Below are 25719 nucleotides of genomic sequence, written 5' to 3' on the forward strand. Positions count from 1 at the left end.
TGTCTCCAGCTCTGTGGTGTCTTGTAGCAGTGACACCTATGCCGAAATCAGGAGATGGGGTCTCCTCCAGCCCCCCCCACTTCACATTCCTCACCAGTCAGCTGACCTCTAGTCTTTGCCCCCCCCCCCATGCCATACCGTAAACTGAATGGGCGCCTGCAAAGAGGCTAAGTGGGCGGCTAAGTGCTCCAGGAACAGCCCAGATGGGTGGCCACATGCTCCAGTGATAGCCCTGCTGGGTGGCTGCAAAAATGCAGTGGGAGAGCGATGCTGGCTTCAGGAACAGCCCAGGATTCGGTGACCCCTGGTAAATCATCATTTGACCCCCAAGGGGGTCCCGACCGCCAGGTTGAGAGCCACTGGTCTATACCCTTATTGTCCAGTGACACCCCTTTGTTGCTATAGTCTAAATACTATGCAAGTATCCCATTCCACAGTTGTAGGTGCACAACATTCCAGATACATGGGTGGGTAGGTATTCTGTTATTACCTACACAAGTAGGTGGGTGCAGGACTAGGAAGGTAGATGTGCACTCTGGGTCCATTGGTAGGTAGGTGGACAGTTTGGTACACCAATAGGTTCACATTCTGCTACAAAAATAGGTAGGTAGGTGTTCAGTCTGGTACATAGAAAGGTTAGTAGGTTTACTTTCAGGTACACAGATGGATAGGTAGGTGCAGCCCTTGGTACATGGAAAGGTAGGTGCTATATCTAAGTACATAAATCGATTGGTTGGTGGAGCATCTGGTACACGTGTAAGTAGGGATGTGTTTTGCTGTTACACAAATAGGTGATGGGTAGATTTTGTGTTCTGGTACACAGGTAGGGAGGTGTTTATCAAGGGTATGTGTACAGTGTGGTAGAGGGATGTGCAGTCTTGGGTACTGAAGTTAGTGTATTGCCTGGTGTGCAGGTAGGTTGCTATTTATAACATGAATAGGTAGGTACACTATTTTATTACAGGAATGGATAGGTAGGTAGGTGCACCCATTTTATTGCATGGATAGGTAGATGTGTCTGTAACACTGAAAGGTAGGTGTGCAGTCTTGTTTAGAGATGAACCAAAATTTCAGCCGAAAATTGTGTTATCGGCATTCGGCCGATGAGAGAAATGGGTGCCGCTAATGATTTTCCCATGATCTCCTATACGTGTGTGTGTGTGTTATTTATTTTTTATGGGTCATGTGACTCAACCACATCAAAAACGGGGTTGTCATTATCTTTGTATTGACACCCGCAGCAGTTAGCAGAGGGTAGTGTGAACTGCCTGCGGGAGAGATGCCATGTGGAAACTGGCACTGGAATCGTGCTGATCCCACATCACATACGTGTGAACCTGGGCTTAGTGATGCATTTTTAATGCATTTGAACTGGGAGGTGTGTTTGTTATTTTTATTCTGACCAAAAATGCAGCAAGCCGCATTTTAAACACCATAATAGAAGCAGAATGGACCAGTGTGAGGACATGCATAGAATTTTTAAAGGGATGCATTTTTCTTGCGCTTAAGGTGCCAGTAAGGGCCGACTTTAAATTTGATAAAATTACCCGTAATTTAAACGTCGCATTTAATACAATTTTATATAATATAATTTTTTTTTTTTTTTAAACTGTTTTGGCAACAAAATTTCCATTGGGTGCACCTCTAGTCTTGTGATACTGAAGGATTGGTAGGTGTGTCTCTGGTACACAAATATAGAGAATAGTAGGTGTGCCAACGCCCTGAGAGGTAGGAGGGTGTGCTGTCCAATTCATGGATAGGTGTTTGGGTGCTTCATTTGGTGTAGGTAGTTGAGCCCAGCTGGTACACGTTAAATAGGTATTTGTGTGATTTGGGTACACCAATAGGTGTGCCACCCAGGTAGGTACACTTGAGATAGGCATGTAAACAGTGATTCTCATACATTTCTGTGTAGCCATTCACGTGTTTTTTTTTTAAATGTTTGTCATGGATGTTTATTCTGCTCCCTGCACATTGAACTGTCTATGATATTTTACACCTCCCAGCTTGGATTGCATGCGTTCTAGTGTTTCTGCTTTATCTAGTTGTATTTAGAAAAGGGGACCTGTCCTCTTACCCAATAATGGCAGAGGGGGGCAGAGGACCTGTCCTCTCTTGCCCCCCAATAATGGCAGAGGGGGGCAGAGGACCTGTCCTCTCTTGCCCCCCAATAATGGCAGAGGGGGGCAGAGGACCTGTCCTCTCTTGCCCCAATAATGGCAGAGATGGGCAGAGGACCTGTCCTCTCTTGCCCCCGATAATGGCAGAGAGGGGCAGAGGACCCGTCCTCTCTTGCCCCCGATAATGGCAGAGAGGGGCAGAGGACCCGTCCTCTCTTGCCCCCGATAATGGCAGAGAGGGGCAGAGGACCCGTCCTCTCTTGCCCCCGATAATGGCAGAGAGGGGCAGAGGACCCGTCCTCTCTTGCCCCCGATAATGGCAGAGAGGGGCAGAGGACCCGTCCTCTCTTGCCCCCGATAATGGCAGAGAGGGGCAGAGGACCCGTCCTCTCTTGCCCCCGATAATGGCAGAGAGGGGCAGAGGACCCGCCCTCTCTTGCCCCCGATAATGGCAGAGGACCCGCCCTCTCTTGCCCCCGATAATGGCAGAGGGGGGCAGAGGACCCCAATAATGGCAGATGGGGGCAGAGGACATGTCCTCTTCTGCCAATTACCAATAACTTTTTCATGTGTGCGCGCGGCTATCCTGTTCCTCATTGACTAAAAGAGGACCCACCATTCACACCCCCCCCCCCCCCCCCCCTTATCCCAATAATTGCCAATTTCCCTTTCATGAGTGTGTGTGACCTCCACTCTTCATCTGCCGAGAGAAGAGGACCTGTCCTGCGTGATTTATATCTCAGCAGTTCTTTAATTTTGTCTGCTCTCTCAGCTCTCCGACACATTGTAAATTTCCTGAACTTTTCATTATTCTGCACTGGATGGGACTGAAGAGAACAGGATTTACAGCACAAATAAACATCAAGTCTATAAAGCGTGTTACCGATTGTACGCTTGTCAGCAGGCGCGTCCTGTGCGCTATTACTATTCCTGCCGCGTTGTCTGTGCTGTGTGGACATGCGTGTGCCACCCTCTATGTGCCTCTCTCCGCTGAACTTGTGCCATTGTCTTCTGCTATATTCCTTTTTCTCTAGATATGCACCATATGGGACATGCGTGTGACATTCTTCTGTGCTGTGTCTCCTTTATGTACATGCCATATGGGACATGCATGTCTCCTTTATGTACATGCCATATGGGACATGCATGTCTCCTTTATGTACATGCCATATGGGACATGCATGTCTCCTTTATGTACATGCCATATGGGACATGCATGTCTCCTTTTATGTACATGCCATATGGGACATGCATGTCTCCTTTATGTACATGCCATATGCGTGTCTCCTTTATGTACATGCCATATGCGTGTCTCCTTTATGTACATGCCATATGCGTGTCTCCTTTATGTACATGCCATATGGGACATGCGTGTCTCCTTTTATGTACATGCCATATGCGTGTCTCCTTTATGTACATGCCATATGCGTGTCTCCTTTATGTACATGCCATATGCGTGTCTCCTTTATGTACATGCCATATGCGTGTCTCCTTTATGTACATGCCATATGCGTGTCTCCTTTATGTACATGCCATATGGGACATGCATGTCTCCTTTATGTACATGCCATATGGGACATGCATGTCTCCTTTATGTACATGCCATATGGGACATGCATGTCTCCTTTATGTACATGCCATATGGGACATGCAAGTCTCCTTTATGTACATGCCATATGGGACATGCGTGTATCCTTTATGTACATGCCATATGGGACATGCGTGTCTCCTTTATGTACATGCCATATGGGACATGCGTGTCTCCTTTATGTACATGCCATATGGGACATGCGTGTCTCCTTTATGTACATGCCATATGGGACATGCGTGTCTCCTTTATGTACATGCCATATGGGACATGCGTGTCTCCTTTATGTACATGCCATATGGGACATGCATGTCTCCTTTATGTACATGCCATATGGCACATATGTGTCTCCTTTATGTATATGGCACATACGTGTCTCCTTTATGTACATGCCATATGGGACATACGTGTGAGTCTTTTTTGCTATGTGACTCTCTCCTGTGTATATGTGGCATTATCTTCTGCTATGTTTCTTTCCTCTATATATGCAACATATAGGACATACATGTGACATGCTTTTCTGCTATGTGTGACACATGTACATGCAGCATTCATTTTTGCTCTGTGTTTCTTCTCTATGTATATACCATGTGTGACATGTACACAGAAGTGGGCAATGGGTCCTAATCTACGAACTGCGTTGTAACATGCGGTGCGATACTTGCTGTAAGGAGAGCGGTACACTGAAGATAATGTAGTAGCAGATCGGGGATTGTGATTATCGTGGGTTTAGCTGGGTTTGGCCTGTTTATTATAGATGTAATAAGCAGATGGCCAATATATATGAAGCAGCTGGTTATCGGCTCAATACCTATTGTAGGCTTGTAGGTACTGGGATTTTGAATGATCGGTGTGTGTTTGTTTGTTTGTTTGTTTGTTTTTTTTGTTTTTTTTTCATGTAAATTCGTTTTAAAGCTCTTCACATCTAAGGGTAAACAAATGTCAATGCCTAAGCACAATTTTGCAACTTCGACACGTGATGGTAAAACTGTAAATATCGTCACAGCTACTTTTGTGTATCCAGGTGGATTATACCAGGTTTTTTTTCAGGACAAATTGGACTTTCTTTTGTTGGTCAATGATAACTGATGTCTCCTGTTTCTGGCCCAAAATGGTAAAAACAAAATTATAAAAAAAAAAGTTATTTTTTTTAATCTAGCTGTATAATTTTTTTGGCTATTCTCATAATTTTCAATTCAAGAACAACTCCAAACAAATTTTCTTGCTTCTGACGATTGCAGTGTTCCCACATATATGTGTATGTATGTTGTTTGTACCCGGAGTACAGCCCAGAAACAATGCTGCGCGTTTCGCTTTTTTTTTTTTATTTTTTTTTTTTTTATCCTGCCTAAAACACAGACACCAATACTAATTAAAACATTGTGTGTTTTTTTTTTTTTCTAATTCTTCCCAAAATATGCTGACCTTGACCCTGTCAAACCTTGATCTTGGTTTTTTTTTTTGTTTTGTTTTTTCTTCATTTTTTAACGTTTACTTGAATAATTATTATTATATATATTTTTTGTATATTTTTTTATTCAAACTTTGGCTTGTTTGCATCTTCCTCCAATTGCAATAGATGAAAATGCAATGTGCAGTACACTATATTGTAAAAACTATTGGGACGCCTGCCTTTACACACACATGAACTTTAATGGTATCCCAGCCTTAGTCCGTAGGGTCCAATATTGAGTTGGTCCACCCTTTGCAGCTTCAACTCTTCTGGGAAGGCCGTCCACAAGGTTTAGGAGTGTGTCTATGGGAATGTTCGACCATTCTTCCAGAAGGGCATTAGTGCGGTCAGGCACTGATATTGGGCGAGAAGGCCCGACTCACGACGCAGTGCCGAATCGCAAAAAGGGGCAAGGTCCTTAACCTGCATAATGGTCCGGGTCTTAAGCAGGGCTGTCTTAAAGCGGAGGTTCACCCGCACATGACACTTTTTCCCCTTAGATTCATGCTCGTTTTGTCTAGGGGAATCGGCTAGTTGTTTTAAAATATGAGCCGTACTTACCGTTTACGAGATGCATCTTCTCCGTCGCTTCCGGGTATAGGCTGTGGGACTGGGCGTTCCTATTTTGATTGACAGTCTTCCGAGAGGCTTCCGACGGTCGCATCCATCGCGTCACGATTTTCCGAAAGAAGCCGAACGTCGGTGCGCAGGCGCAGTATAGAGCCGCACCGACTTTCGGCTACTAGTGACGCGATGGATGCGACTGTCGGAAGCCTCTCGGGTCGCATCCATCGCGTCACGATTTTCCGAAAGAAGCCGAACGTCGGTGCGCAGGCGCAGTATAGAGCCGCACCGACGTTCGGCTTCTTTCGGCTACTAGTGACGCGATGGATGCGACTGTCGGAAGCCTCTCGGGTCGCATCCATCGCGTCACGATTTTCCGAAAGAAGCCGAACGTCGGTGCGCAGGCGCAGTATAGAGCCGCACCGACGTTCGGCTTCTTTCGGCTACTAGTGACGCGATGGATGCGACTGTCGGAAGCCTCTCAGAAGACTGTCAATCAAGAAGGAACGCCCGCTCCCGAAGACCCATACCCGGAAGCGACGGAGAGGATGCATCTCGAAAACGGTAAGTACGGATCATATTTTAAAACAACTAGCCGATTCCCCTAGACAAGAAAAGAAAAAAAAGAAAAAAAAAACACAATTGGGTGAACTCCCGCTTTAATGAGAGGGCACACCTGGGCACTAGCTGCATGTGGGGCCCTTTCCCCAAAGCAACTGGTCCTTGAGCCCAGGCTGCCCCGAAATTGGGGCTGCCCCTCTACACCCCAGATATCCCCTACCTACTTGATTTCTGTTTACCGGCACTGTCTCCATTGTAGGGGCCCTAGAGCATTACTTTGCCCAGGGGCCCATGATGCTTATAAGACGGCCCTGGTCTCAAGTGGTTAAGAACTGCCATGAGTAGCATTTTTCAGTTTTTGGATCTGTTCATAATGAACTTTTGCTGCAGCAGCAGCAACCAAAGCGTCTCTATTGCTGCGGAAAGCGGCGTATTGTCTTCCCTCGCTATGAATATTACATTTGAGAGAGGCACACAAGTTCTCAATAGGATTTAATGGAAGGTCATTCAATTATCCTTTTAGGTCTTTTGCTTGCTAACCAAGCAGTGGAGTTCCTGGATGCTGCACTGGAGTATTGTCCTGCATTAACACGGCCGCCTTAAATGCTGCTAATTTCTTCCTAAACCACTGAATGAGGAAAGTCGTTTTCAAAAATTGTAGATTTTTTTTTTTTTTTTTTTTTTTGTTTTTGTTTTTTTACAGCCCATAAATGTAGAACCAGCTCATCCTTCACCGTTTTCAGCTTTTGTACCAGTATACTCTTTATGGACCAGAGAATTTATTTTTATTTTTTACCTTTCTGAAGAGGACCTGTTTATTTGGCGATTACGTTTTTCATTACTTAACCGCTTAACGACTGGCTCCTGCACATATACATCGGCAGAATGGCACGGCTGGGCAGAGTAACGTATATTTACGTCACTTTTAAAATGTGCGGGCGCGCCCCTGCCACGAGCTTAGTGACCGTGCCCACGGGACCTGCAGACTCGGTGTTCCGCGATCGGGTCACAGAGCTGAAGAACGGGGAGGGGCAAGTGTAAACAAGCATCTCCCCGTTCTGCCTAGTGACACTGTCGCCGATCGTCCTCTCCCTCTCATCGGGAGCAGTGATCAGCAACGTGTCACTCGTAGCCACGCCCCCTAACAGTTAGAATCGCTCCCTAGGACACACTTAACCTTAATCTGATTACATGGTGTTCAGGAAGTGCTGTTTTATGGGCTTTTCCTCTATTCTCACTGACAGGCGCCAGTTGAGGAGTGCAGATCCATCGAGGATGCCCACTGCAGACCACCAGGGATGCCCGTCGGTGCAGCCTCGTCGGTGCAGCCTCGTCGGTGCAGCCTCGTCGGTGCCCGTCGGTGCAGCCTCGTCGGTGCCGCCTCGTCGGTGCAGCCTCGTCGGTGCCCGTCGGTGCAGCCTCGTCGGTGCAGCCTCATCGGTGCCCGTCGGTGCAGCCTCATCGGTGCCCGTCGGTGCAGCCTCATTGGTGCCCGTCGGTGCAGCCTCATCGGTGCCCGTCAATGAGGGAGAAAACATGCTTATTTACAAAGTTTTGTAAAAGAAACAAACTTTTTTTATTTTTTTATTTTTTTTTTTTTTTTTTTCTCTTCTAAATTTCCGGTCTTTTTTTTATTTGTAAAGCACACAAAAAAAAACTGCAGTGGTGATCAAAAATCACCCAAATGTATAGATATATACGTGTGTGTGATATATAATAAAACATATATATGTATGTATGTGATCTATTTCCCTCTGTTCTCAGCTGCATAAGAGCTGGAGGAGGAGAAGCTGCAGCACACTGAGCTTCCCAGTGAATGGCTGGGCAGCAGAGGCATGTTGGGACAAGTCTGATCTTTGAAGGAGAGTACATGAATTCCCAGCATAGCTAGAAAACTGACCATAGTGTGCTCTTCTGCTTGACATGGTTGGTTTTTCATAGGTAAGCAAGGGGACTAGCAGGATCACCAGGGATTCCACATAAAGGAAGCAATACAAAGAGAATAGAAGACTTTATCATGCAAGAACATGGTACAGCAGGCACATATCGGGAATATGAAGTGTGCTTAAGGCCCCTTCCACACGGGGACGGATCTGTCACCGGACAGCATGTCCGTTTTCATCAAATCTCGCCCGATCCGCCAGGACAGATGGCGACGTATTGCCATACGTCTGATTTAAATGGATGTCAGCGGACATGTCACCACTGACATCCGACGCTCCATAGACTTGACAACGGTCCAATCATGATCCAGCGATGTGCATGAAAGCAGCGGCTCTCCCAGGCCTCTATCTCTTCATTGGCTCAAACACCAATGGGAGCCATTGGCTCCTGCTGCTCAGTCACAGCCAGTGAGAAGACAGCAGGGGTGGGGCTGAGCCAAAACTCTGTGTGTGAATGGACACACACAGTACGGCTCGGGAACGAACCTGCTATAGTTTCCCTGTAGCATTAGACTTGCTATTGGGGGCACTCGGCGTGGGGAGGGGGGCAGGACCACTGGTGGGGGACCCAAAAAGAAGGCGGGGAATTAGGCTTTCTTTTGACAGTTGTACCTCAAATGATTTTATCTTCTAGGACAGGGATCCTCAAACTTAGGCCCTCCAGCTGTTGTAGAACTACACATCCCATGAGGCATTGTAACACACTGACATTCACAGACATGACTAGGCATGATGGGAATTGTAGTTCCTGAACAACTGGAGGGCCATCGTTTAAAGACCCATGTTCTAGGAAATCCATAAAACTGAAAGACCCCATTTTAATAAAAAAAAAAAAAAAAAATCTCTTAACAAGTGTTATATTTTTTTTGAAACCCTGCTGAATATTCACAACAATATGTTAGCAATTTTCAGAATGTTGTATCCGTTCGACTTTCCAATGTTTGTTAAAGTGGATGTATACCCAAATGTTTTTTTATTTTTATTTTTTGTTGTCACAATGTACAGTATAATATTTCCTATCATCTGTGCCCAGTCTTGCCACACAGAGTTAATCCAGCTCTGAGCAATCCTCTTTTATTGTTCAGTAAAATAAAACGGATTTACAGAGAAAAACCTTAGTCCGTTCCTCCCCCTTGCTGTGAGTGACAGGTTATTTACATATCTCGTGCACTAGCCTGGAGACGGGCATTATTTTTTAATCCCCACCCCCACTCCTTTTCTGAAGTCATGTGGTTACTTTTCTGGATTTTGATTGGATGTTAGTGATCATAGCAGAATTTAGTGTAAGGAATACACAGGAAAAAATGCATGTTGACAAGGTGTAGAGGAGGGCAGGGAGTCTACTGACATCACGTCTCCACCCACCGAGCTCCAGACAATAGACCCACCCACAGAATCTGCAGTTTTTTTTAGTTCTTATAACAGAGAGAGGGGAGACATTTGATAGGTGAGGATACATGCAGGAGACATCTATATCCTTATAGATCAGCACTATGGCAGGAGTTCAGAAAGGATGAGAGTGGCGTTACATCCACTTTAAATCTCATTTCTGTTTTTTTTTTTTTTTTTTTTTTATGCGAGTCAATCAAGCTGCCTAATACTTACACATTTTAGGGTTTGGGAAGATCACCCCACTGTCCTATATCATATAATCCGTAAAGGTCCTGGGGGTGTAGCTCTAAGTACAGTAGAGCTACACAATTAATCATTATATGAATCGAGATCACGATTTTTTTAACAAGTGGAGAGACTTATCAGCTCACTTAGCTGTCAAAAGAAAATATCCTGGCAGTCTGTCAAGTTGTTAACAGGAAACATTGTAACGAACGCTTCCTTCTTAGTTCAAAGGGATAAACTTAACAACATGAAACATTGTAACTAAAGCTTCCTTCTTAGATCAAACTTCTGTGTAAATGCAGGAAGTTTAAAGACATAGACCCGGATTCACAAAGCACTTACGCCAACGTATCTCGAGATACGCCGCGTAAGTGTAAATATGCGCCGTCGTATCTGTGCGCCGTGCCCACAAACTGAGATACGCCTAAAAATAGGCTTCATCCGACCGATGTAACTTGCCTACGCCGGCGTATCGTAGGCGTATATTTACGCTGGGCGCATTTGCCGCTCCCATGGATTTTCTATGCACATATGCAAATGAGGGAGATACGCCGATTCACGAACGTACTTGCGCCCGGCACATAATATACGCGGTTTGCGTAAGTCGTATGTCCGGCGTAAAGTTATTCCCCATATATGAGGCGCAACCCATGCAAAGGTATGGACCAGGGAACTCAAGCCGTCGTATTTTACGTTGTACGTGAATATGGCTGGGCGTAGGTTACGTTCACGCCGTAGGCAGTGATCCGTCGTATCTTAGCCATTCGTTCCGACGTGATTCTGAGCATGCGCACTGGGATGCTTCCACGGTACGGCGCATGCGCCGTTCCTTATTCGTATCTGTCTGGCGCTCGGCCCATCATTTACATGGGGTCACGCCTCATTAGCATGGCTCACGCCCACTTCCACTTACGACGACTTGCGCCTAAGACACCCAGCGCAGATTTGGCAGCCCTGGCTTTGTGAATCCAGTGCTTGTCTCTCTGCGCTGCGTCGGCGTAGCGTAAAGAATATACGCTACGACGGCATAAATATGCGCCGATGTATGTGAATCCGGGCCAAATCTTTTTCTGACACTTGTTTATTAAATTTAAATCAATATTTTTTTGCTAGAAAATTTCTTGGAACCCGCAAACATTATATATATTTTAGCATAGACCCTAAGGAATAAAATGGCAATTGCTGCAATATTTAATGTCGCACTGTATTTGCCCAGCGGTCTTTCAAATGCAATTTTTGGGGAAAAAATACACTTCAATGAATAAAAAAAAAAAAAAATGTAACAGTTAAGTTAGCCCAATTTTTTTTTTTTTTTTAACGTAAGAGATGTTACGCCGCAGAATCGTGAGAGAATCGTGGTCTATCTCCTAAGCAAAAAAAAACATTGTGATTGTAATTTTAGCCAGAATCGTGCAGCTCTAATGTACAGTATACTATAGGCCAGAGTAAGGCGCTATGGTCTTTTCTTTAGTCGAAGGGATGCTTGGAGAATCTGCAGCGGCAGACCTTCATTGTGAGGCTGAGTGTCTCTCCTCTAATGTCTGATGAGAAATTTTGAGGCCATTTATATGCTGATGAGGCTGCTTCTCTGCATCAAGTGGATGTTTGGGGTCCTGTCATGTTTTCACCTGCTGCATGCCTTGCTGAAGCTCTCCAGGGGGGGGGGGGGGTGCCTCCAGCTGTCATATGTGGGGTGGAGGAAATGAGGGCAAAGGGGTCTGCGGTGGGAGGGGATGGGACCCTCTGGCACGTGGCTGGCTCAGCTGCTCCTCTTGACCTAATGAATTGAACAAGTGCTATATCCCCTTGGGGATTGGCCAATGTCAGCGGCGAAGACTGATGTGTCATGACGCGTGCCGCGCATTGTCTGCAGCTGCCTCGTTATCTGGCTGTTTAACGATGGCTGATAATGACCAACCAGCAGGTCTCTTACCAGCACAGATCCCTGTGTCAGTATGTGACCACCAGCCGCTTCTCCTCATCCTCTACAACAGGTGTCACCTCTGTGTATACACTGCTGATAACTATTGGGATTGTTTCCTGAAGGATATAATATAGCAAAATCGCAGTGTTTGTCATGAGACAACTATAATAGAAACAATATGGTTGTGTTTTTGTCTGACTGGTGTGTACAGACAGTCATGATATAGATGCGGTAAGACTGTACGCAACCAGTATGGAGATGGATCAGTATGGCAGGGTGGCTTATGGGTACACACACAGTATGACGGTATCGGTAAGTACAGTAGCTGATGGATACACATACGGTGTACTTATGGTATAGGTCAGCAGGGTAGCTGATGGGTACGTGTAAAGAAAACAATAGTGATGACATACCACGCCAATACATAAATATGAAAATTATTATGCAATATTAACCACTTCCTTACTGGACACTTAAACCCCCCTCCTGCCCAGACCAATTTTGGTATGATGGGTACACACGGTATGGAGATGGCATAGCATGGTAGATCGATAAACACGCAGTATGAAGATTGTATAAGTCGGCATGGTAGAAGAGTATGGCATCTGATGGGTGCACACATAGTATGATGAGGGTATAGGTCTGTATGGCATCTGGTGGGGTAGACATGCAATATGGTTGTGTTGGTCAGAATGAAAGCTGGTGATACACACCCTGGTATGGTGTAGATCAGTATGGTGATGTTGTTGGTTGGTGGGCGCACACACACACACAGGGTGGTGGTGGTGGTGGTGATGTTGTGGTTGGTGGGTACACACACAGTATGATGATGATGATGATGGTGTTGTAATTGGTGGGTACACACACAGTAGGGTGATGTTGTGGTTGGTGGGTACACACACAGTAGGGTGGTGTTGTGGTTGGTGGGTACACACACACAGTATGATGGTGTTGTGGTTGGTGGGTACACACACAGTATGGTGGTGATGTTGTGGTTGGTGGGTACACACACAGTAGGGTGATGTTGTGGTAGGTGGGTACACACACAGAAGGGTGATGTTGTGGTTGGTGGGTACACACACAGCAGGGTGATGTTGTGGTTGGTGGGTACACACACAGCAGGGTGATGTTGTGGTTGGTGGGTACACACACAGCAGGGTGATGTTGTGGTTGGTGGGTACACACACAGCAGGGTGATGTTGTGGTTGGTGGGTACACACACAGCAGGGTGATGTTGTGGTTGGTGGGTACACACACAGCAGGGTGATGTTGTGGTTGGTGGGTACACACACAGTAGGGTGATGCTGTGGTTGGTGGGTACACACACAGTAGGGTGATGCTGTGGTTGGTGTGTACACACACAGTAGGGTGATGTTGTGGTTGGTGGGTACACACACAGTATGGTGGTGATGTTGTGGTTGGTGGGTACACACAGTATGGTGGTGATGTGGTTGGTGGGTACACACACAGTAGGGTGATGTTGTGGTTGGTGGGTACACACACAGTAGGGTGATGTTGTGGTTGGTGGGTACACACACAGTAGGGTGATGTTGTGGTTGGTGGGTACACACACAGTATGATGATGTTGTGGTTGGTGGGTACACACAGTAGGGTGGTGTTGTGGTTGGTGGGTACACACACAGTAGGGTGGTGTTGTGGTTGGTGGGTACACACACAGTAGGGTGGTGTTGTGGTTGGTGGGTACACACACAGTAGGGTGGTGTTGTGGTTGGTGGGTACACACACAGTAGGGTGGTGTTGTGGTTGGTGGGTACACACACACAGTAGGGTGATGATGTGGTTGGTGGGTACACACACAGTAGGGTGATGTTGTGGTTGGTGGGTACACACACAGTAGGGTGATGTTGTGGTTGGTGGGTACACACACAGTAGGGTGATGTTGTGGTTGGTGGGTACACACACAGTAGGGTGATATTGTGGTTGGTGGGTACACACACAGTAGGGTGATGTTGTGGTTGGTGGGTACACACACAGTAGGGTGATGTTGTGGTTGGTGGGTACACGCACAGTAGGGTGGTGATGTTGTGGTTGGTGGGTACACGCACAGTAGGGTGGTGATGTTGTGGTTGGTGGGTACACGCACAGTAGGGTGGTGATGTTGTGGTTGGTGGGTACACGCACAGTAGGGTGATGCTGTGGTTGGTGGGTACACACACAGTAGGGTGATGCTGTGGTTGGTGGGTACACACACAGTATGGTGGTGATGTTGTGGTTGGTGGGTACACACACACAGTAGGGTGATGTTGTGGTTGGTGGGTACACACACACAGTAGGGTGATGCTGTGGTTGGTGGGTACACACACACAGTAGGGTGATGCTGTGGTTGGTGGGTACACACAGTAGGGTGATGTTGTGGTTGGTGGGTACACACACACACACACACACAGTAGGGTGATGCTGTGGTTGGTGGGTACACACAGTAGGGTGATGTTGTGGTTGGTGGGTACACACACAGCAGGGTGATGCTGTGGTTGGTGGGTACACACACAGCAGGGTGATGCTGTGGTTGGTGGGTACACACACAGCAGGGTGATGTTGTGGTTGGTGGGTACACACACAGTATGGTGGTGTTGTGGTTGGTGGGTACACACACAGTATGGTGGTGTTGTGGTTGGTGGGTACACACACAGCAGGGTGATGTTGTGGTTGGTGGGTACACACACAGTAGGGTGATGTTGTGGTTGGTGGGTACACACACAGTATGGTGATGTTGTGGTTGGTGGGTACACACACAGTATGGTGATGTTGTGGTTGGTGGGTACACACACAGTATGGTGGTGATGCTGTGGTTGGTGGGTACACACAGTATGGTGGTGATGTGGTTGGAGGGTACACACACAGTAGGGTGGTGTTGTGGTTGGTTGGTACACACACAGTATGGTGATGCTGTGGTTGGTGGGTACACACACAGTAGGGTGATGTTGTGGTTGGTGGGTACACACACAGTAGGGTGATGTTGTGGTTGGTGGGTACACGCACAGTAGGGTGATGTTGTGGTTGGTGGCTACACACACAGTATGGTGATGGTGTTGTGGTTGGTGGCTACACACACAGTAGGGTGATGTTGTGGTTGGTGGCTACACACACAGTTGGGTGATGTTGTGGTTGGTGGGTACACACACACAGTAGGGTGATGTTGTGGTTGGTGGGTACACACACAGGGTGATTTGGTTGGTGGGTACACACACAGTAGGGTGATGCTGTGGCTGGTGGGTACACACACAGTAGGGTGATGCTGTGGCTGGTGGGTACACACACAGTAGGGTGATGCTGTGGCTGGTGGGTACACACACAGTAGGGTGATGCTGTGGTTGGTGGGTACACACAGTATGGTGGTGTTGTGGTTGGTGGGTACACACACAGTATGGTGGTGTTGTGGTTGGTGGGTACACACACAGTATGGTGGTGATGTTGTGGTTGGTGGGTACACACACAGTATGGTGGTGTTGTGGTTGGTGGGTACACACACAGTAGGGTGGTGATGTTGTGGTTGGTGGGTACACACACAGTAGGGTGATGCTGTGGTTGGTGGGTACACACACAGTATGGCGCGTTCTTACGTCATTCCCACTCTTGTGTAAAGCGTATTTTTCGCGCTGTTTCTCGCGGTTTGGTCAGTGGCACGGGTCCTGTTATTAGCAATCTATTAATAGGGCCACTTGCTGATAAAAGTGGATCTTCAGCAGCTTTAGTAAAACAAACATTTCCATAAGTAAATGAAGAATTCATTGGCGTCTTGTGGCTGTTTAATAAATGAATTGTGACTGATTACCTATTAATATGGACGCCTCAGGAATTCACCCGGGGGACGCGGAGCAGTGAAATAGAGAGGGTCTCGTCCCCCTGGGAAATCACTTCCTCATGTCTGCAGCTTAAATATCTCGCTCAACTATCAATAAGGAGGTAATTGAATTTTGAGCACAAACATGATGCCCGATGGATGACAGAGGGGAGGGGAGGGGTCTCTGCGGGACCATTTACCCCCCACCCCCCCTCCTTCTCCCCCCTCACCAGGGCTCTTCATGGAAGATAGATGCTTAATCCATGAAATCGAGATTAGGCTGAGAAGAGGGAGAGCCTCCCCTCTGTCCCCTCGCTCCTCTGTACAGACAGCCCAGCATGTGATGTAAGCTTCTGGGTCATGTATGGGGGAATTCTGGTTTAGAAAGAAGGGTCACCCCTTTCCTTTTTTTTGCTGAATGCATAAAATTTCTGTGCTGCTCATTTTGCCCCATCAGCATTTTCTCTAAGATTCATTTCTGAGAATCCCTGAAATAAGTACTGTCTGTGTTGCCCATGGCAATCGGGTTAATTCTGGGGAATGAATGGAGGTTTCTGTAGGGGTACATGGCTCCTTCAGTCTAGTTTCTGATCCATAGGTGTGTATACAGCAAGGAACGGCGGCCCCTCAACCATCCACACCCCAGAGGGACCTACCTTTGCTTTCTTGGTATTGGAGTGATGAGGAATTTCACTGTTGATACCAATGCAGGCTACTCCTCTGCTCTACTGTACTGCTTCTGACAGTCACTTACCTGCCTCCTTACTGTGTATAGCTGTGACTTGTGTATGTTGTGTAGCACGCAGGCGGCTCAGCTCACACGTGTAGCACGCAGGCGGCTCAGCTCGCACGTGTAGCACGCAGGCGGCTCAGCTCGCACGTGTAGCACGCAGGCGGCTCGGCTCGCACGTGTAGCACGCAGGCGGCTCGGCTCACACGTGTAGCACGCAGGCGGCTCGGCTCACACGTGTAGCACGCAGGCGGCTCGGCTCACACGTGTAGCAGGCGGCTCGGCTCGCGCAGCTCGGCTCGCGCGTGTAGCACGCAGGCGGCTCGGCTCACACGTATGCGGCTCGGCTCACGCGTGTAGCACGCAGGCGGCTCGGCTCACACGTATGCGGCTCGGCTCGCAGGCGGCTCGGCTCACACGTATGCGGCTCGGCTCGCAGGCGGCTCGGCTCACACGTATGCGGCTCGGCTCACACGTGTGTCATACATTATGAGTAAGACGTGTGCCACACAACTGTCTCAGCGCACATGTGTAGGACGCGGCTTTCTTAGTGCACATTTGTAAAAACAGTCTCAGCGCACATGTGTAGAATTGAGTGTCTTTCTCCACCACCCCCAGTCATCCTTGCTGTAGCCCCCCTGGCTGTTAATTCGGTAATTATCCTCCAGCGTGCTGGCTGCTCTGATTATTTTGTTATTGGAAGAGACAGGACTAAGTAGAATTAATCAATCTAAATGCAATTAGCATCATGTTAACCCAGTGATGGACATCTCAAGGTGAGGCCACCAGAGCCGCCTTCTTATTAGCATTCACATCACTCGCCCCATCCTGAATTACATTCAAACCAGGTTTTTTTTTTTTTTTATACATATATATCCGTCACTTACTGTGCTGGAGCTTACATCTTTCTTAATACTATTTCAAGTGCTGTGTGTGTGTGTGTGTCACTATGTTGAGTGTAGTGTGTGTGACACCCTATGCTATGAGTGTATAGTTTGTGTCACTATGTTGAGTGTAAACCTGCATATGCAAGACACTATCCTAAGGGGACTGTGTGTGTGACACTGTGCAGAGTGTATCGTGTGTGTGTGTGTGTGTGTTACCATGCCAAGTGTAGTGTGTGTTACACACACACACCTATGTGTAACCTGTATGCATCTATGAGACACTATGCCAATTGTGGGGTGGGTGTGTGTATGTGTTGCACACACATACAGGTTACACATAGGTTTGTGTAACACACACACACACACACACACCCACCCCATAATTGGCATAGTGTCTCATAGATGCATACAGGTTACACATAGATGTGTGTGTGTGTGTATATATATATATATATATATATATATATATATATATGTATGTATGTGTGTGTGTATATATATATATATATATATATATATATATATATATATATATACACACACACACACAATGCCAATTTGTGCGTGAGATCCTAGTGTATTGTTTGTGTTGCACTAAACCGAGAGTAACCTGTATATGTGAGAGACTATCCCGAGTGTAGTGTGTAACATGTATGTGTGTATATGTGAGACACTATGCCAATTGTTAGTGTGTGTGATCCTATGCCTAGTGTATTGTTTGTTACACTAAACCGAGAGTATGTGAGAGACTATCCCAAGTGAGCGTGTGTGTGTGTGCGTCACCCCCCTATGCTAAGTGTATACCTGTATGTGCATATGCAAGACACTATCCTAAGTGGTGTGTGTGTGTGTGTGTGTGTGAGACCCTGAGCAGAGTGTATCGTGTGTGTGTGTGTGAGAGATACCATGCCAAGTGTAGTGTGTGTGACACAAACCCATGTGTGACTTGTATGTATATATGAGATACTATACTTAGTGTATTGTTTGTGTTACACTAAATCAAGAGTAACCTTTTATGTGTGTATATGTGAGAGACTACGCCGTGTGTGTGTGAGACACTATGCCGAGCGTGCGTGTGTTGCTGTAGCACATGTTATCCTGTCCCGAGTGTATTTTTGTGTCATACTTGTGGATGTTGCTGGTTTAGGTTGTTGAATATAACTTGTGATCAGGTGGGAATGAGGGTGGAGGGCGCATAGCCATATTTCATCTCTCGCCATACACAACGCTCCTCCCTAGTCTGATGGGATTTGGGGAGCAGCATGTGTGAATTTGTTTTACCACTCAGAAATGAACAGATGTTGGTATAAATTACCACTGTGTCTGACGTCTTGCAAATTAAAAGCACGCTCGGCATTACTAAACAATCTGCAGGAAGAACAGTGCAGAGAGTCAAGGGTTGTATACGGTGAGAAGTATATCAACTCAACCTCAAAAATACAAACTAGGGGGGAATCGGTGAATGCTTTCACACATGCACTTTGTGGCTACCCCCCTCGTCTATCTCCTCTCTGCTTTACTCTCTTACTCCACTTCACCTTACATTGCCCCCCCCCCCCCCACTCTTCCACCCTACTCTGCCTCTCCTCCTTCTCCTCTTCGTCTCCTTTTCTTCTCTTCTCCTTCATCTCTTCTCCTTCTCTCCCTTTTTTTTTTTTTTCTTTCCCTCTCCACCTGCTTGTCCTCCGCTATTTTCTACTACACATCACTTTACTCTGCTCTCTTGCTCTTCTCTCTTCTACTCTGCCCTCTACCATTCTGCCCTGCTCCACTCTACCCTAATTTGCTCTGCTCCATTCCTCCCTGCTCTACCGTCTCCTCTCCTGCACTCTTTAACTCTACTCGGCTCCCTCCTTTCCTTCTCTGCTTTACTCTTCCTCTTCTCCTGTCCTACTCGGATCCACTCAAGGCTGGTGCAAGGATTTTTAACACCCTAGACAAATCCACATTTAGTCGCCCCCTTGGCTTCGTTCGCCCTTGACCAAAAACCCCCTTTGCTCTGCCTATATATTCGGTGGATGTTGGGGGGGGGGTGGAGATTTGTTTTCGGCAGCTCTCCATCTATTTCTTCAGCTGTGGTCCGCAGGCCTGCACTTACGCCTCTGGACACGCCCTTAAGACAAATGGTGGTGGTTTCTTGTCGATCTAGTTCCCCTATCTATAGTGTTCCCTGCTTCACTGCGCAGACGAAGCCCACGGAAATCTCCGAACCTCGGGCATTATCCATGCTCATTCTTTAACATCCCCGTGGATTGGAGGATGTTAAAATAAAGAGCCAGGAGGCCGAGCGAGCGGAGCGAGCCGTCCAAGCGAAGTGAGGCCGACTGGCCACTTACAGCAAATTCCAGGTCGCCCTGGACCTCTTGCTACAGCTGCTCAGGTTCAGTGATTTCTGTCGGCTCTGATTGTGCCTGCGCAGTCAAGAGGGGAACCATATCGATAGGAGGAACTATATCGGCAGATCAGCAGCGCTGGCTCACGCCAGCCATGGTCCGCAGGTATAAAGACAGGTTAGGGCAGTGTGTATGTTCCCGGGTTGTTTTTGTCCTTTGTACCCTTTCCGTACATCTTCTGGGTCTACAGGCTGGGGCTGCCAATATTCCGTGACTAAATGTCCCATGACTCACCTAATCACTGCTGATTGGCCCTCCACTGTGGCCAGTGGGGAGGAAAAAATAGCAGGCAGGATGCTGGTGCAAGCCGCTCTCTTTCGCACTGCTGACAGGAGAAAGGAGGGGGCAAGCGGGGGAAACACTCTTGCAGCTCGCCTCTCCCCTGTGTCATAGTGCCACTGCCTGACATCTCTGGTAAACCAGACCGGGAAAAGAGCTGTCATGCTGTCACCACTTCACTCGGGGGGGGGGGGGGGCACCGGCGAAGCGCCTTTTAACAATGTGCGCTGTGGGCCAGTTCCTCCCTTGCCTATGGGTAGGGTGCCGGCCATGGCTCCACTCCACCTGCTATGCCCTCTCCTGTCTTAATCTGTTACACTCCAACCTTTTCTGCCTCCTTTTTTTGCTCTGCCCTACTTTACCCTAACCTGCTTTCTTTTTTTTTTTTTGCTATACTTCACTCCACCCTGCTATGCTCGCTCTCCTTTATTGGTCTACTCCACTCCACCCTACTTTGCCCTACTACGCCCTACCCTCTCCTGCTCGGCTCCACTCCGCCCTACTCTGCATTCTATACTCCTGCTCCGCTTCAATCCATTCCCCTCTGCTAAACTCCGCCTTAATGTGTCTTTTCTACTTTTCTCGCTGCTTTACTTTGCCCTTTTCATTTTCTTCTCAACGCCATTCCCCCCCACCCCTCTCCCCCTCTGCTCATTTTATTTTTATTTATTTTTTTCTGTGCTCTACTTGACTATACTCTGCTCTTTCCTTACCTACTCTGTCCCTCTTCCCTCTACTCTGCTGTTTCCTCTCCCTTTCTCTTCAGATCTGCTCCAGCCTTCCCATATGTTTTCTTCTCTCCTCCAACTCCTCTGTCAGTAATAATTTGATATAGAATTTGTGCCCCCTGGATAATTTTTTCCCTCCCGGTTTAATGTGACTTGTTAGTGTTGCAAGGTCTCGGGTGTGAATGAGAAGGTGTGTTAATTTTGGTGTTATCGCTCACTCTCATACTGGTCACTGGAAGTTCAACATGGCACCTCATGGCAAAGAACTCTGAGGATGGCCTAGGCTATACAAAGATTGGCAAGACCCTGAAACTGAGCTGCAGCACAAACAGTCTGTTTTGGCATCTGTGTTTTGTATTGGTCGTGGATGTAAAAACTGATGAGCAGCTGATGTAAACTTTAAAAAAACATGACTGAACTGAAAAAATGAATGGTCAACATGTGTGAAAGGGGCCTAAAATTAGACGTCTGGTCATTTTGACCCCGCCGCGCCGATGTAATGCAAATATGCAGCCTTGGCTTCAAGGAATTGTACTGGGGTGATGCAGGCATCACCCCTGTAACTTGTTTTTTTTTTTTTTTTATAGAGCCGATGGTTGGCTTTCTTACGATAACTGATGTGGCTAAGCACCTGCTTAATCGTTATCACGACATTGCCCCCCCCCCCCTTCTTTTTCGTGGCTCACCTGGGATTTTCTGTCCCACCGGGAGGCCCAAGTGACCAGACAGCAAGTCTGCCGGCTGGCCAGAGACCCTAACAATGCCAGAATCGGCTTTGATCGGATCTAGACACAACATCACTTCCGGTTTACGGAAGCCTTAAAGGCGCTAATTTAAAAAAAAAATTACAGCATTAAAAACAGCCAAACTTGGCCATTTGAATGCTTTTAAGTGCAAAGGAAGGTTTTAGGGTCTCATAGACCCCCAATCTCTCCATAAAGAGTACCTCTCACTGCCTATAACAAGGGATGTTTACACTGTGACCGCAATAAAAGTGTTTTAAAAAATAAATAAAATGAAAGGGACAGTGTAAAAATAAAAAACAAGAAAAACTAATTTAAAGCGCCCCACCCCTCCGTGCTCGCATGCAGAAGCGAATGCATATGCAAGTCGCACCAGCAAATGTAAATGGTGCTCAAACCACACGTGGGGTATCGCCACGATTGTTGGAGCAATAATTATAGCGCAAGTGTTGTAAGAGGAAAAAACTTGCGTGCTACTGTTCTAATTTTTAAGCAAATCTAAACCATCAGCCTCCAGTGAAAATAAACTCAGAAACAAATATATTTAGCGCATGTATAGTAACCGTGAATTGGCTGCAACCACTTAGGCCTTGTACACACGGTCAGTCAAAACCGATGGAAACGGACTGAAGGTCCGTTTCATCGGTCCAAACCGATGGTGTGTGGGCCCCATCGGTCCGTTATCCTTAGTTCCAAAAATTTAGAACTTGCTTTAAAATTGAACCGATGGACGCCTAACCGATCCGTCAAACCGATGGTTAGTATGCAAAAGCATTGGTTAAAGGTCCACGCGTGCTCGGAGTCGAGTCGACGCATGCTTGGAAAGCATTGAACTTCGTTTTTTTCAGCACGTTGTTGTGTTTTACGTCACCGCGTTCTGAACCGAACGCTTCTTTAACCTATGGTGTGTAGGCACATCAGACCATCAGTCAGCTTCATCGGTGAACCGATGAAACATTCCTTCAGTCCGTTCTCATCGGATGGACTGATCGTGTGTACAGGGCTTTAGTTGTGTACTCAAACACTGCGTAATGTAAAAGAAAAAAAAATGAGAATGGTGCACTTATTCAATAATGTGCCATAAAGTCATTTACTCAAAGAATGAATATGATTAGTATCCAAACATAAAAATGTGAATAAAAGCCCAATGGTAGGAGTCCGTTCATATAAAGGTAAAAATCTCATAGGGATAACTTGATAGAAGAAAAAACAGACAAATTGTCAATCCAAACATCGACTGTTAAATTTATGAATTGGCCGCTCACCTCCAACAATGACCCCAAGGGTCAAACAAGGCTCATCAGATAAGGAATCCTGCTGATGGATCGGTAAAGGCATCCAGGTCCCAGGCGAAGACGAAGAACTACGTCCAAAACTTGGCATCAAAACTTCTTGGGTAATTAAATACATAGAGGAAAGGCTCGCTCCAAGGAATGACACTTCTTGTATGAATGGCGCTCAAAGGAAACCAAGAACAGCCATAGTGCAATATTGCCAAATGAAAAGCAAATTTATTTAGTAAAAGAAGCTGTTTACATCAAGGGTAAAAACCGCAGTAAAAAGCAATGGGAATAGTGACTTTCTCCTCCTCACCGCACTTCCGTAAAACACCACTGGAACTGACGTCTCAATTCTCCATCCGTCGAGTTGCGTCACTGGTCACGTGGATTCCTGAGGAAGGGACCAGTGACGCAACGTGTCGGATGGAGCCTTGTGATGTCCGTTCCGGTGGTGTTTTAAGGAAGTGGGTGAGGAGGAAAGTGCGTCACTACTCCCATTGCTTTTTACTGCAGTTTTTACCTTTTTACTTCTTTTACTAAATACATTTAATTTTCATTTGGCAATATTGCACTATGGCTGTTCTTTGTTTCCTTTGAGCGCCATTCATACGAGAAGTGTCATTCTTTGGAACGAGCCTTTCCTCTATATCTGGAATTACCCAAGATGTTTTGATGCCAAGTTTTGGACGTAGATCTTTGTCCACAGATCCATCAGCAGGATTCCTTATCTGACTAACTGATGAGCCTTGTTTGACCCTTCGGGTCCTTGTTATGAGGTGAGCGGCCGATTCATAAATTTAACAGTCGATGTTTGGATTGATGTTTTGTCAGTTTTTTTTTTTTTTTTTCTTCTATCGAGTTATCCCAATGAGATTTTTACCTTTTTTATATGAACTGACTCTTACCATTGGGCTTTAGTTGAACTTTTATTCACATTTATTTTTATGTGTGGATACTCATCATATTCATTCTTTGAGTATATTACTTTATGATATATTACTTTATGGCACATTATTGAATAAGTGCACCATTCTCATATTTTTTTTTTCTTTTATAGTTCTAGCGCGAGTCCTCCTCTTTAACTCTAAGGCCCCTTTCACACGGGGCAGCTCCGGTGTGGTGGCGGTATAGCGCCGCTAAAAATATAGGTGGCGCTATAATGTCGGAATTGCCGCGGGATTCGGCCGCTAGCGGTGCGGTATTAACCCCTGCTAGTGGCCGAAAAAAGGTTAATACCACCCGCAATGCGCCTCTGCAGAGGCGAATTTCGGGCGGTATTACCGCGGTTTCCCATTGTTTTAAATGGGAAGGAGCGGTATACACACACCGCTCCTCTTACCGCTCCTAAGATGCTGCTTGCAGGAGATTTTTTTTCTCTCCTGCCAGCGCATCGCCTCAGTGGGAAAGCCTTCGGGCTTTCACAGTGAGAATGCTGAGACGGGAGTTTTTCAGGCGGTATTTAGGCGCTATTTTTAGCGCTATACCGCCTGAAAAACTCAGTGTGAAAGGGGCCTAACTCTAAACTGGTAACCTGTAGAAATGTGTAAAGCGTTGCCTATGGAGATTTTTATGTATTATAGTTTGCGATTTTAAAGCATGACGTATCTATTTAATCTCTTAACATCTTTCACATTATACAAAAACATTGTGCCAACTTTACTGTTTTTTTTTTTTGTTTTGTTTTTTTTTTTTTTTTTTTTTTTGTTTTTTTGTGAAATTGTGTTTCTTCCAAAAAAGATTTGTTTGGGGGTTCGAAGTAATTTTCAAGCAAATAATATTGGTTTTAACTGGTAAACAAGTGTCAGAAAAAGGCTTGGGGGGTTAAGATTGTCTTTCCTCATTGGCTCTCTTTTTTAAAGGGTTGTAAAGGTTGGGAAAAAAAAAAAAAAAAAACATACCATACTTACCTCCACTGTGGAGTTCGTTTTGCAGAGTGTCCCCGATCCTCGTCTTCTGGGGTCCCTCGGTTGTTGTCGGGGGTTAGCTTGCGGGCGCGCTCCCGTGTGATAGTCGGCGGCCATAGCCGTTGAGTGTATCACTCGGCCCCGGCGCACCGCATTATTGATTTGATTGAAAGCAGTGGAAGCCAATGGCTGTGCTGCTATCAATCTTCCAATGAAGAGCCCACAGGTGCTGGGTTGGGGAAAGCAACGCGGTATCAAGCCCACAGAGATTCGGGCTCAGGTAAGTAAAACGGGGGGACGGGGGCGGAGAGTGCAAGGTGTTTTTCACCTTAATGCATCCTATGCATTAAGGTGAAAAAAACACACAAAGCTTTACAACCCCTTTAAAGTGAATTCAGACCCACAGCAGGACCTTTTTTGTATTTGTGTATCCAATACCCTCCCAGCAGATGACTTCCATAACTAACATTTTCTTTTGTCTCTTCCAGCCCGTGAAATGACCCGAGGAAAGTTTCTGAATATTCTGGAGAAGGCCAAGAAGTAGATTTCTGGGACAGATGGCGGGTTTGAGCTGCCCACAATACATTGTGGCTGTTTGGCAGTCATTCTTAATTTTGAGACGTGTGTCTTCAGCAATGGGCGCTACTTGCGTTCCAGTATGGGCTCCTGTATGTGATCACCCGTCCTTGGTTTAGGAGTCCGCGTCTGTGCAGTTATTCTGCTGCAAAATTTGTTTATACAAATAAAAGCCAATGATTTGTTAGAATTGTGAGTGGCGTGCTGACTATAAAGTGATATAATGGAAATGGAGCACACGTATGTTCAACGGTAATGGCTCCTCTTTTTATATTGATAACAAAGTATGTATTGTATAATGGTGTCAGTTGACCCCTTCTGTAGACAGAAAAGATCCCAAGTGCCACACATCCACCAAAGCACAACAGTGTCTATAGTAAAAGCAGCCTCAAGCCATGTCGGACGCTATTCACCCCACCTATTAGGCTTCGTCATGACTAACCCCCGTGGGCAGGGAGAAATGCGTCGGAGTGTGGCCTGTGTAGCGCTTGGTTGCTACTAGTAACTAACATCCACCATATGACCCCCTGCTGCCAGGTCTTCATCTATCACCTCATACTATGAACAGTAATTTGCGTTGTTTTTTGTTTATTGGGAGATAGAACTTGGTTGGGGGAAGGGATATGT

At 46.4% G+C, this 25719-nt stretch overlaps 1 protein-coding gene across 1 annotated transcript in view; it reads left to right on the forward strand.

Moving 5' to 3' along the window:
- LIN52 (lin-52 DREAM MuvB core complex component) overlaps positions 1–25282 on the forward strand; it is a 41182-nt gene extending 15900 nt beyond the window's left edge. Inside the window, exon 6 of the mRNA XM_040333505.1 lies at positions 25005–25282. Within this exon, the coding sequence (XP_040189439.1) occupies positions 25005–25060 (56 nt within the window). The 3' untranslated portion in view covers positions 25061–25282. The remainder of the gene's footprint in view (positions 1–25004) is intronic.
- Positions 25283–25719: the final 437 nt, after the last annotated feature.

Source organism: Rana temporaria, chromosome 13, assembly GCF_905171775.1.
Source record: "Rana temporaria chromosome 13, aRanTem1.1, whole genome shotgun sequence".
NCBI classification, from domain to species: Eukaryota; Metazoa; Chordata; class Amphibia; order Anura; family Ranidae; genus Rana; species Rana temporaria.